Source organism: Urocitellus parryii, chromosome 3 (genome assembly GCF_045843805.1).
Source record: "Urocitellus parryii isolate mUroPar1 chromosome 3, mUroPar1.hap1, whole genome shotgun sequence".
NCBI lineage: Eukaryota > Metazoa > Chordata > Mammalia > Rodentia > Sciuridae > Urocitellus > Urocitellus parryii.
This window is the reverse complement of record NC_135533.1, coordinates 24,671,071-24,684,556: the sequence shown is the minus strand read 5'-3', so window position 1 is coordinate 24,684,556 and position 13,486 is coordinate 24,671,071. Positions and strand designations below refer to the sequence as shown.

Below are 13,486 nucleotides of genomic sequence, written 5' to 3'. Positions count from 1 at the left end.
TACTAAAGACAGTCACAGTTCATAGAGATTTTGAGGTGGTTTACAGAATGAATATGTATTCTAAAAAATGCAACATCATGACCAAAGACAAAAGAGAGATTTTGTTCTTTACATGCATTAATCTACAAACAGCATTTGTGTATATCTGTTTATTTTTACTTTGCAAAAGAGAAAGATAACTTGTTAAAAATTTTGAAGTATCTTGAATTGCACTTTTAAACAGATATTATCATCCTTTACTGATAAAGAACTCTTGGCATATGCAAAGGCTGGAGCAGTAGCTGAAGAAGTCTTAGCAGCCATTAGAACTGTGATTGCATTTGGAGGACAAAATAAAGAACTTGAAAGGTTTGAGTTTCTTTTTAAAGTTGCTAGAAATGTTCAATTCTGTGTCATCTCATATACCTTTCATGTTGACAGTGTTAATTATTATAAGAGTTTTTCCTAATATAAATGTATTTCCTTAAATATCTTAATGAATACATTATAGCATTGCTAATATTCTGGAGAAGTTACAATTCTAGTTGCATTCTTTTTATATCTGTTAATTCAAAGAGTTTTCTACGGTTTTATTGGTGGACAGTGATATAAAAATAATTTACTAAGTCTGAAATGTATTTTATATCTCTGATTTTTTGTTTTTGTTCTAATTCTTGATTCTGTAAGATTGAATATTTCCTGTAAAGTGTATAGGAACATTTTAATCTGTGGTTCATTCCCTTTTTTATCCAGGCTTCTACTTAGATGGATATGCTCCATAATTTGGAAGATAAAAATGTAACCAAAAACAAATTTGTACAAAAGCTCAAAATCTTTTTTATTATGTGCTGTTTACTATTGTCCTGTGACTGTTCTCTTTTATTAGCTTTCTGAGAGTTTAGATAGTAATTTATTGAAATTCATAACATTCACCAGATCCATTGATTTCTGAGCAGTGAGAGACTTTCTTTCACACAAATTAAATATATTGTTTTGGGTATAGCATTGTGTGGTAAATACATAAAGGGAATTTTTAAAGTCAAAACAATGGTCGCTTCTGGTGATGAAGTAATGTTGTCTGATAAGAGTAGGACACATGGCCCAGGAGTCTCGGGCTCTGGAAGTGTTCTGTTTCTTGACCTTAGATATGATTGCATGCATAGTCACTGTAGAATTGTTTTTATACTGCACACATTTGTTTGTTCATATGATGTATTTTATACCCACTAAGATAATGTATGATAGCTAAGTATCAAAGTTCAAAGGAAAACAACATATGTGTTCTCTTTTGATTTTTGCTAAGGATTTTGCTTTTGATTTTAATTGTGTCTAACTAATAAAATGGGAAGTCTTGCTTAATGGCCATGCCAACATTCCATTGAATAAAGTCCATACTTTCTTGGAGCTTAAATTTTTACAGGAGGAAGGGAAGGGTACAGACTACAAATGAGCAAGTATCTACAGCACCAGTTGGAGATAATATTATTTGGGAAAATGATGAGAGAACCAGAGGGGGTAGAAAGACATTATAGATTTTTTAAAATTCCCTGAAAAACAATCAGTCTGTGTGTTGATGAGGATGAAAAGGAAAGATTTAAGTATGGTGGTCAGGGAGGTTTCATGAAGGTTGAAACCTATGAGATGAAAAAAAGCCACCCATGGTGGGAATAGGGATGGATGGGTTGGAAGAAGAATCTTCCAAATTTTCTGAGGTGCCAAAGGCTTTCTGTGTTCTAGGAAATATCATAAGACGTGTGATTAGAGGTCAGATGAGTGAGGGAAATTTGATATGGACAGAGGCCAGAATGTGGGGATCTGTAGGCCACAGAGAAGAGCTAGGACTTTATTCCATGGGCCTGGGGAAGTGGCTGAGGGTACTAAACAGAAGAATCACCATGTTGTTTTGACCTGGTGAATGGGTGAGAGCAGATAAAGGGTGGGATCAGGGAGACCAGTGGAGTGCTGATACAGCAGTACCAGGAGTGGAATTATTGTAGCCTGCTCTAGAGTGGAGACAAGAGTGACAAGTACCTAGATTTGGGATTTAATTCGAAAGCACAATGGATAAGATTATTTTTAGAACAAACATATTCCTTCAGTTTTCTCTCTGGCTCTTTTTCTCTTTGTATCTCTTTCCATGTGGACTAGCAATCAAAGTCTTGGTCTGATTTTCTCTTCAAAATAGCAGATACAGGAGGAAATTAGCTATCTTGGAATGGAAATTTAATCCTAATTGTAAACAAATGTAATAGAATCATTTTGTTCTCCTTAATTTAATAATATTCTTCTCTCTTATGTGTGCTTTGCAAATATATTTGTCTATTAGTATTATTTCCATTTGTTTAACCAAGATTATTCCTCCTTTTAAGCATTTACTTTCATCTTTGACAAGTATTTTCATAATAGTTAAGAAGATTTTCTAAATATTAATGTTTTGCTATATTCAGTTCATTTTAGGAACTTCTACTTTATTATTCCTATGCTAAATCTTTTAATGGAAAAATGATATTAAAATCTGGTTTATACTGACTGACATTTTATGGAAAAATTAACAAAGAGCCTATGTAAAAAGAATATTGTTTATGTCAGCTCTCTCTTCTACCCCCTTATCTTCATTTAGCTTTTATGGTGTCTAAATTATTTTCTTCCTGTTGTTGCTTTTTCTTGTGCAAATGTTTCCTCTGGCTGTATAGGACAATAGCATTGAAATGGTTTCTGCATTAGTCTCAGTAAGCAAGAATGGAAAAAAAGGAGATGGTAGAGTGTGAGTCAAAAGTATTAAACCTCCTTAATGTAATCATGTGTAACTTATGCCAAGTAATACCTTATACCTCAGCTAAATTCAATTCCTAAAGTGGGAGATATACACATACTCTGCAGAAGCATGTTGTAGCTGGCAAGTTAAGGATGTTCATATTTTATCACTATAAATTTCCATTTAAATTTGGTCTTTAGTGGATGTGATCATCATATAAATTTCATCTGCCATACTTTTGTAATGATAAAGTGGCTAGTTAAAAAAAAAAAAAAGTAGACAGAAAGACCAGAAAGGAGATGGTTAGAGTGTGGGTTATAAGCATTAAACTTTCTTAATGTAATCATGTGTAATTTATGGCAGATGGTACTATGTACCTCAGCTCAACTCCTAAAGTGGGAGATATATACACACTTGTGTGTGCCACACCCCTGAACCCTGCAAAGGAAACATGTTATAACTGACAAGTTGAGGATCTGCATATTTTATGACTATAAAGTTCCATTTGAATTTGTTCTTAGTGGACATATAAATTTCATTTGGCATGCTTTTATATTTGTGATAAAGTAGTTGTTTATAAAAAGTAGTCATAAAGAACAGAGAGAATTCATGCTCATATTGGTCAGGGGTCGAATTCTGCTGTACTAATGAAATGAATCCTTCAAAGAAAACATAATACTCTGTAACATTCAGATACTGGTGTATTTAATGGACCAAAGACTCCCAACTCTGAATTCTGCCAATAAGTTTCTTCATTTCAATAGCCTGAGCTCCTTTCTGCAAGGCATTACTCTGGGTTTTGATAGGAGGTCTGACAAAGAGGATAAAGACAACTTTAAGGCTAAATTACCATTTGTCCTATTTCTCTAATAATTTTACCTTGTTTCTATATTTGTAAAGTTTTGTGTCTTTCTTTAACTCTTGGTCCTGTTAGCTTATCTCCATATCTATCTTCTTAAATCAATTTTTGTATGTTTCTTTTAAATGAAGGTAAAATTATAGGCACTATCTCCTTTTGCTTTAACATCAAAAATTGTCCACTCTTTGAAGGTTTAAAGTACTTTAAAGCCTGTTAAGTCATTAGAATTGAAGAAAGAAAATGTTTCAGTGGACTCCAACATTTTTCATTGTTGTTTATGTTTGCTTGCTTGTTTTGTATGTAACTCCTTATGTTTATGCTAAGAGGTCTCATGGGAGTTCTCCAAGACATTGTGCTGTGCATGGATAGCAGGGCTATAAATGTTGAAATTTTTATTTTTCTTAGCCCTCATAGCCGGAAAGCCTTGGGTGGCCCAAGCCACTTACCCCTAGCAGCAGGCAGCCATGGCATGAAAAATGTTGGAAGAAAAAATATAGGCAATGTGTAGAAAGAATAAAAGAAGGGGACACTGATAAATACTGGAGGAATATTATATATTTTTAAGCCTCAATAAATTTTTTAGGTCAGCGACTTTTAAAATAGATATCTATGGAAACTAGATAAATTGTATAGCTTAAATGTATTACATGTATTACATGTCAATTCAAAGCATGCAAAATCTCTCACACATGTAATCTCCCAGTTGATCCTTCCAAGAGTACCAAAGGGAGGCAGGCTCGGGAGCAAGTTGTCCTTAAGGGTCAGAGATTTAAATGACATTCTTGTGTTTAGTACTTTCTAGAACTATGTCTCCATTATATTAATTAATGGAAGAGGCATGCAAATTCTGAAGGGAGGGCAGCTTTTTTCATAGCTTCTTATTTTGTTTTGTGTGTGAAACAGTACATATCCTGTATGTTTGCTAAACATTGCTTCACTTATTTCACTATTGCTAAAGCCAGAGAAGGAACTTTTAGAATACTCATCCACAAATAAGTTAGTCCCTGTAAGCCTCATTTTCATGTTCTACAAGAAGAGAATAAAATAGTAATAACATCATAATGTCAATGTAAGGGCAAAAGGAAAATACATGTATGTTACTAGGATGAGCATATTCTAGCTACTCAATCACCATCATGCTGCATTGACATTTTCATAAGATTTATGAGTATATATGATAATTTTTGTTCTTTCTCCAAGGTATAATAAAAATTTAGAAGAAGCTAAAAGAATTGGAATAAAAAAAGCTATCACAGCCAACATTTCTATGGGTGCTGCTTTTTTGCTGATCTATGCATCATATGCACTGGCATTCTGGTATGGGACTTCCTTGGTCCTCACAAAGGAGTATACTATTGGAAAAGTGCTCACTGTAAGTTATATATGAGTCATAAAAAGAAATGTCATTATTTAAAATGCTAATGAAATCAAGTGGCTTTATCTTTACTTTAAAAGAATATACTCTGAACAGTTATTGAATATTCCAAAGAAATAGGTGTTACTAGATTAGAATGGTAAGGAAGTCCGATGCATTCAGCAAGCAATTTTGTGGTCTCTTTTGCAAATTTCTTGCACAATTCTTCCTGTAGCCTAAATAATAGTAACATTATCAATCTCTCTAGCAGAGACTTTCATTTAATGAGATCATTTCTTTGTGCCAAAATTAATACTAAACATTTTTATTTTCTAATTTACTATTCACATTAACAGATGGCAAAACACATAGTTTACTTTCAAATTATTTTGAATGGCAACTAATCTACCTCACAAATTGATGAAAGACAATGAAATAATTGGCAAACCAAGTTCAATCTGCATCCTTTAGGGAAGGTCACTCCATTTCTTAGGTCAAGCACAAGTATATTGCATTAACCAGAGACTGTGTTTCCTTGAGTTCCTGAAAATAGTTTATCTTCTCAGGATTCACATTTGTAATAATTTCCTCTTGGGTTTTTTTCAGCCTGTTGCATCATCCAGCATTTGTGAGGCTGTCCTGAGAAGGAATGGCTTTTACGAAAAAGACTTTTTAGGATAGTGATGCTGTGGGTGAGGGTAGGTTGTAGTAAGAGATGTATATTGCCTCATTTTAATATACATAAGCAGTTTATTTCATTTTACTCTTTGTGGTGCTGGGGAGTTTAACTTAGGACCTAACTCATCCTAGACAAGAGCTTCTACTACTGAGCTATACCCCCATTCCTAGATGAGCAGTTTAAATCCAGTATTCACTGAACCCAAATCTGCTTCACAAACTGGAGTCATTTGGAATAGTGAGTTCAGGATTTGATATCAGACCAACATGTTTCTAATTCCAGCTGTGCCAGTTACTAGCTAAATGAATGGGGCAGCCATTTAAACTTTTCAAGCCTCTGTTGCCTCTTCTGCCAAATGCAGTATGCCTTTTCAGTGTTGAAGTAAGGACTAATTGAAGTAGTAAATATAGAATTGCTTAGCAAAGTTCATTCTATATGAATTATTGGGCAATATAAGTCTTATATGATTTAGAAAGAAATGTATAGTGACATTAACTTCTCTTCAACTTCCAATAGAAGCAAAATTGAGTAAGTTTACGAATAAGAAACTGATTTAAGCAAAACAAAGACAGCAAAAACGTATCTATTAGACCTCAGAGAATGGTCTGGTGGTGAGCATGGGGGAGACTTAGCCTTATGTGTGTGCTTTATAATTTATAAAATATTTTCATGTGCAGTTTCATCAGATACAATGTACAAAAAGAACAGTCTTACCTATTTTTACAAATGAAGAAATAAAAGTTCAGTGATTATAAGAGAATGTCCTAAAGACATATAGTAATTAGTACTTATTTAGGATTTGGACCTAGGTCTTCTGACTTATCTTCTAGTGTTTGTCTCCATTTTCCCCTCTTAATGGTCTAAATAAAAATACCTAGCCATTGAAGAAATATAAAAAATGTTCTATTATAATATTGTGGTTATATAGAATTACATTGTTGTTTCACTGAGTAAATAAGACTAACTCCACATGCTAAACATTTTTAAAATTTATTTTTAATCAATTTATCATGATTGTATTATTTTTATAAAATATAATACTTTGATATATGTATAATATGCACTGATTAAATCAAGCCAATTAACATTTATCACCTCACTTACTTGACATTTTTTTTTGTGGTGATACATTTGTAATTTACTAATTTACTATCTACAAACCTTTAAAACACTTTCAATACCCAATATTCTTGTGTTGCCTTCCCATTTTAAAATGGAATTAGCTATGTTGGAAAGAAGAGGAAGTATGAAAATAATTGTGATGTACACAAAGTAATTTGATGGTTTTCCTCCCCATTCCTCAGGTCTTCTTTGCTGTGTTAATTGGAGCTTTCAGTATTGGACAGGCATCTCCCAACATTGAAGCACTTGCAAATGCAAGAGGAGCTGCTTATGAAGTCTTTAAGATAATTGATAATGTAAGTCTGAACTGGCCATTTATCCATTCACCTAAAATGTTTTCTAGTTAGGATTCAGTTTCATTATCACTTTTCTAGCTCTCCACAAAGGATCACTAACAAGCAGTTACTGTAACCTACTAATCTAAAATTTTATTCTGTTTAGAAACCAAGCATTGACAGCTTCTCGATGAGTGGGCACAAACCAGACAATATTAAGGGAAATTTGGAATTCAAAAATGTTCACTTCAGTTATCCATCTCGAAAAGAAGTTAAGGTATGGTGATAAATGACAAATCAATGATTGAACAACCTATTGGATGAAGAGCTTGTTAATTTCCTTAAGAAAATACAGAAAAAGAAAAATTCATGTATATTTTTAAACCTAGTATTGAATTGACTGATAGTTCATAGACTCTATAACTGTACACGCAAAATTGCCTTTAAGTTTATTTTTCACTCTTGGTAGATCTTGAAGGGCCTCAACCTGAAGGTGGAGAGTGGGCAGACAGTAGCCCTTGTTGGGAACAGTGGCTGTGGGAAAAGCACAACGGTCCAGCTGCTGCAGAGGCTCTATGACCCCACTGAGGGAGTGGTGAGCTAGATGCTATTTCCATTACAGATCACTCTGATGATGTGATTTCAACTACAAGTATTTGAGAATCACACTTATTTCTTATTTCAGATCAGTATTGACGGGCAGGACATTAGGACAATAAATGTAAGATACCTGCGGGAAATCATTGGTGTGGTGAGCCAGGAACCTGTGTTATTTGCCACCACAATAGCGGAAAACATTCGCTATGGTCGTGAAGATGTCACCATGGATGAGATTAAGAAAGCCGTCAAGGAAGCCAATGCTTATGACTTTATCATGAAACTGCCTCATGTGAGTTAGCCTGATCTTCATGGTTCCAAAGGTGTGAAGAATAGACAGTGGCCAAACAGTCCATAGGAAGTTAGGAATCTGCTGTATATTGGGAAAACCTCCTTACAAGGGAAATTGAAATTATTTTGAATCGTTAATCTCTAGCAGTATTAACTAGTAGTAGATATGTCTTTTAAAACTAGGGTTGGTTATTGCTAAGTTCTAATGAACTAGGCTATATTGCCTATGATGAGGCTTGGTTTCATGGGATTACTCCCTGATTTACAATGATTTAATACATGAACACCTTGTTCTTTTGCTAATTCCTCCTGTGTTTTTCCTGTTGTAGAAATTTGACACCCTGGTTGGAGAAAGGGGTGCTCAGCTGAGTGGGGGCCAGAAACAGAGAATCGCCATTGCCCGTGCCCTTGTCCGCAACCCTAAGATCCTCCTGCTGGATGAGGCCACGTCAGCCTTGGACACAGAAAGTGAAGCAGTGGTTCAGGTGGCTCTGGATAAGGTCTGTGAGCCCTGGTTCAAACCAACTTATTTATGAACGTAACATCCTGTTTTTAATTCTTCTTAATCTTGGCCTTTACTTGTATTTGTATTTATTATAATAAAATATCGTGTTAAACCATTATCAATTGACTATATGTTTACTGAAGTTAGAGATGATGGTCTATAGCTTTGATGGTTTTATAACATACAAAGCACTGGTGTTTGGTGAATATAATTGGAAAGAATAAATTTTTTTAACATGTAAGTATGAATGTATTCAAAACCAAATTTCTCCCTCTTTAGGCCAGAGAAGGCCGGACCACCATTGTGGTAGCTCACCGTTTGTCCACAGTTCGTAATGCTGATGTCATCGCTGGTTTTGATGATGGAGTCATAGTGGAGAAAGGAAATCATGATGAACTCATGAAAGAGAAAGGTGTTTACTTCAAACTTGTCACAATGCAGGTATGATTTGACTCTAGAACTTCCTTAAATTATGTCAATGATAAACTAATGTTGCTATGAGTAAAGCTATAAATAAATGTTATTTGATTTGATTCTCTTGAAAAGTAAGAAAAAATACTGGGGGATTTAGGATCAAGCCAGTGTTTAAAATGTTTTTTTTTTTTTCCTTAAAAAGAGAGGAACTAAAGAATAAATACAGAAAAGCTTAAAGTGATTTAAAGGTGTACTATTCACTAATAATAACCACTAGCCACATATGATCATTGAACATTTAAATGTTGATTAACCTGAATTGAAATGTTGTAAGTAGACAACACACATCAGATTCTGAAGGCTTAGTACAAAATCAAAACAAAATAAAAACAAAAAAAGAATTGCAAAATATTTCGAATGTTTTATATTGATTGTGTATCAAAATGATAATATCAGATATGAGTATCTTGAATGTTATTAGGTTAAAAAAATAAATAATTCAAATTGATTTTATCTCTTTCTTTTCACATTTTTAAAATATAGCTACTGGAAAGTTTTAAATGAAAAATGTGGCTCATATTATTGCTCATACCATTTTTCTGTTGATTGGTCCAAAGCAAACTTGATTGATCTAAATTTCCACATAAAGGAAATGACCAGATAAGATGCATGGAAAGGATTTCACATTTCTGCATATTCACTAGAAATCCTTATTTAGTAGTTTTTATTTTTCCATATATTACACAGAAAGGAACAGCAGTTTAACTTCATTCATTCCTGTAACTACTTGAAGCAAATTACCATTTTTCTTGGTATCTGATGTTCATTGGTTAACTAATCCTAACCAATGTATGCATATTTCTTACTAATTTTAGACAGGAGGAAATGAAATTGAATTAGAAAATGAAGTTGGTGAATCCAAAATTGACATTGATGTCTTCCATATGCCTTCAAAAGATTCAGGATCCAGTATAATAAGAAGAAAATCAACTCTCAAGAGTGTCCAAGGACCACAAGGCCAAGACAAAAAAGAGGTTTCAGTCCCTGGCCTGCTGGCTCCCTTGCTTTTTGTCTTGTAGTGATGCAGAAACATCTCAGAAGGGTCGGGCAGAGGAAAGCTCTTTAACCTCATGGGGGTTTGGGGACACTATGTAGCCTTCTAAGGCATACCCCTGTTGACCTACTTTCTCCAACTAGGCTCCACCTCCTATAGTTTCCACTACCTCTCAATAATGCCATCAGATGATTAATCCATCAGTGGTTTCATCCCTTGATGAGGTCAGAACTCTCATAATCTAATCACCCAGGAATGTACCTCTGAACACTGCTGCATGATCAGGCACCTAGCCTTTAACACATGAGCTTTTGGGGGAATTTCAGAGCCAAACAATAACACTCCTAGTTGGGTGGGCTGGGGCTGAGGTAGGAATGGGAACAATAAATGATTTTCCAGCATTTTGTGATATTCTCCAGGGTGTTCCACGAACCAAAATGTCATCATTTTAAAATCAGTTTAGAATTTAAAATTAAGAACTTATAGAAAGATTTCTAGAATTAGAATTTATAATGTAAAGACTATAGTAGATCTTTAAATATTAAAATTTCATTTCTGTTTATCCCTAAGTGTAAATATTATTGTTATTTTCTGAATGCCAGGTCAAGAGTTAAATGTTTGTGCAAACATCATTCATTTCTTAAAAAACAAAGGGATACAGTAACAGAATCTGTCAGCACTTTCTAGAAGCTAAATACCCAGTAACTGATAAGGAAAAATAATGTATTCATTTAAGAAGTTTTGTGCATATGGAAGAACTGTACATCATAAAATCAATTATCATTTTTTTTTAAACTAGCTTTTTGTGCTATTTTGTGTTTTCTAGGATGAAAATGTACCTCTAGTTTCCTTTTGGAGGATTCTAAAGCTGAATTTAACTGAATGGCCTTATTTTGTGGTTGGTGTATTTTGTTCTATTATAAATGGAGGCCTGCAGCCAGCATTTTCAATAATATTATCAAGGATTATAGGGGTAAATGTTTACATCCATTTTGGTTTTATATTTACTTTCGAGTCCTAAATGAAGAATGAATGAAGCATGTGTGTTTGTATAAACTTACATAAGCCATCAAGAACACATCTCTTCACATGACACTAACCAGCTCAAAGATATAAAAATAGAATATGGTATGTGAGAGGAAAGTTGAGTTTGTAAATTCATATCTAGGGCCCTGTCAATTTCCATCTCAGGGGACTAGATCCCTGAGATAGTGAAACCAGTAACATGACTCTTTTGTACCATCAACATTGGGGTCTAAGCAAAATTCTAGAACTGTCATCTCACCAGTGTACAAAGGGGATTCCTCATGTATTTTTGAAACTGACTCAAGAATAAGCTCTTACTTAACCTGCACACTTGCCAGGACATGACCAGGCCTAGCATGCAGTCTCTGGAAGGTGTAATTTTCATCTCTGTTGCTAAAACTGAAAAAGAAATAGCTTCCTAAATATTGAGGTTGACGTATAATGGTTTCACCTGATTTAACAGTGATATTTTCAATAATAACGTTACAAACGAAGCAGGCATGCTCTGTATTTAGTGACAGATTTTCAATCATCAAGCTAAGGATACCCTTGCTATACTGCTGAAAACATTGTGGAGAAAGAAATTGAGCACCACAAGTAGCATAAGCCAACACTAACTTTTGATTTTAAAATAAAAAGTACATAACCATTCACGTCTATCCATGCATGACTAGCTTTTTTTCAGGTTGATATTCATGTATTAAGTACTCATTCAAGAAATATTTTTTCAGTGTTTGCTTTGTGCCAGCTATTTTTCTATGTGCTGTAAAATTGCCAACAAGAAAACAAAATTTCTGGTTTCATGGAGCATGTATTTTAGGACAGAGGCCAGCAAGCTTTTCTATAAAGGATACAAGAGTAAATGTTTTAGGCTTTGCAGGTCCTATGGATTCTCTTCCCTTGTGGCACAAATATGGAAACAAATGAACATGCCATATTCCACTAAAACTTTATATAAATATCTGCCCTGTGGCCTGTAGTTTGCTGACCCTGTTCTAATATATGTCTTGTAGGCAGAGTGATAGACAGAAAATGGTGTCATCAGAAAAAAAGAAATAGAAGTGGTTGACTTAGGAGTGGGTTCAGCTTTTGTTAACAAAAATTCACCTTATGAATTTAATGTTTTTCTCATGCCTGTTATAACAGTAAGCCTGAAGGTCAATGATGCAGAGCTGACACATAGCTCCTAGGTACTGGGGCAGGCAATCAGCCATCTGTCTTGTAAACAGTGGGCTTTGAGTCTGATTGCTTGGTCTATACATTTGGGTCATCTCTGGCTGGCTGGTTGTGTTATCTTGAGCAGGTTAATTGCAATCTCTCTGTGCTTTAGTTTCCCACTCTATAAAATGATGGTGATGATAAAGCAACTTGAAGAGATGTTTGTGGGACAAGAGGAACAGTACACATGGATTTGCTAGAGTATTGTCTGGCACAAAGTCAGAATTCAGTGATTGTCAGTTGTTTATTTCTATTGAAATGACTAGGCAAGAAAAAATGATTTAATCTCTTCTATCTCCTCCTGTTTCACAAAGGATAAAGTTATCTGGGCTGGGTTAGGAATGTGACTCTCACAGAATGATTTTGACCTTGTGAAGGGAGAGGTGTGTTTTCTTTCCCTGTGGTTGATATTCTGTTTTCTTTGAGCCCAAGATGTTCTATTTGCCCTTCTAACCATTTCTGTAAAAGTTTCCATGTATGGTTCTCAGTCACCTGACTGCAGCTCTCTAGTGACTATCTAACTGGCCATATGACAAAGAATGCTAACAGCAGCCTCCTTCCTTTCTGAAAGGCCAAATGCATGAGCATCTCTCTCTGGTGCACCAAAAGCACATCAACAGTTTCCTTCCAGATACCTCAGAATAGTTCAAAATGTTCACATAGCAAAACAACAAATTGCCATACGATATAGTTTCTCACCAAGGAAGAAAGAGTATTTGCATTGCTACTTTACATAGCCCAATGACACTTATTACTCCAAGAGGAAACCTGAGCAGACAAAATGTTGGATCAGTTGATGAGTGACAGACCTCTTCTTGGTTATTAAGGAGGGAAGAAGGCAGATACCTTTAAGGTCAATATTAGATAAAAGAGGCAACCCTGATTCCCAGAATGCAAAGGCTTTCCTGACCCCCAGAATAATGCCAGATGGGGAGTGGGGCAGACCTGGCATGATTTTTTCAGTGATTAAACTAATAGTCCTTTAAATATCTTCTCATAGGTATTTACAAAAAATAATGATCCTGAAATACAACGACAGAACAGTAACATATTTTCGCTGTTGTTTCTAATCCTAGGAATCGTTTCTTTTGTAACATTTTTCCTTCAGGTAAGTGTCTACACTTTTACTTTATTCATTTTGAGGGAATTTATGGCCATCTGTGTAATTTTCCTTTTAGTAGCATTGCTCCTCTGTTAACTTGGCTACTAACAGCTATATTGGTTTTCATCCTGTGGCTCTCTGGATTTCCTTCCCCTCCCTTCTGATTCCTCCCTCAGCTGCCAATATTGGCGTAATTAGAGGGATACAGTGTTTGATCTAATATCATGATTGGAAATGAAAGGTGAGAACTCAAAAA

At 34.8% G+C, this 13,486-nt stretch overlaps 1 protein-coding gene across 1 annotated transcript in view; it reads left to right on the top strand.

Moving 5' to 3' along the window:
* Abcb1 (ATP binding cassette subfamily B member 1) overlaps positions 1 to 13,486 on the top strand; it is an 82,758-nt gene that overhangs the window by 33,586 nt on the left and 35,686 nt on the right. Inside the window, exons 6-16 of the mRNA XM_077796691.1 lie at positions 224 to 348; positions 4,794 to 4,965; positions 6,931 to 7,044; positions 7,190 to 7,300; positions 7,493 to 7,618; positions 7,709 to 7,912; positions 8,241 to 8,411; positions 8,696 to 8,857; positions 9,706 to 9,864; positions 10,711 to 10,857; positions 13,129 to 13,236. Of these exons, the coding sequence (XP_077652817.1) occupies positions 224 to 348; positions 4,794 to 4,965; positions 6,931 to 7,044; positions 7,190 to 7,300; positions 7,493 to 7,618; positions 7,709 to 7,912; positions 8,241 to 8,411; positions 8,696 to 8,857; positions 9,706 to 9,864; positions 10,711 to 10,857; positions 13,129 to 13,236 (1,599 nt within the window). The remainder of the gene's footprint in view (positions 1 to 223; positions 349 to 4,793; positions 4,966 to 6,930; positions 7,045 to 7,189; positions 7,301 to 7,492; positions 7,619 to 7,708; positions 7,913 to 8,240; positions 8,412 to 8,695; positions 8,858 to 9,705; positions 9,865 to 10,710; positions 10,858 to 13,128; positions 13,237 to 13,486) is intronic.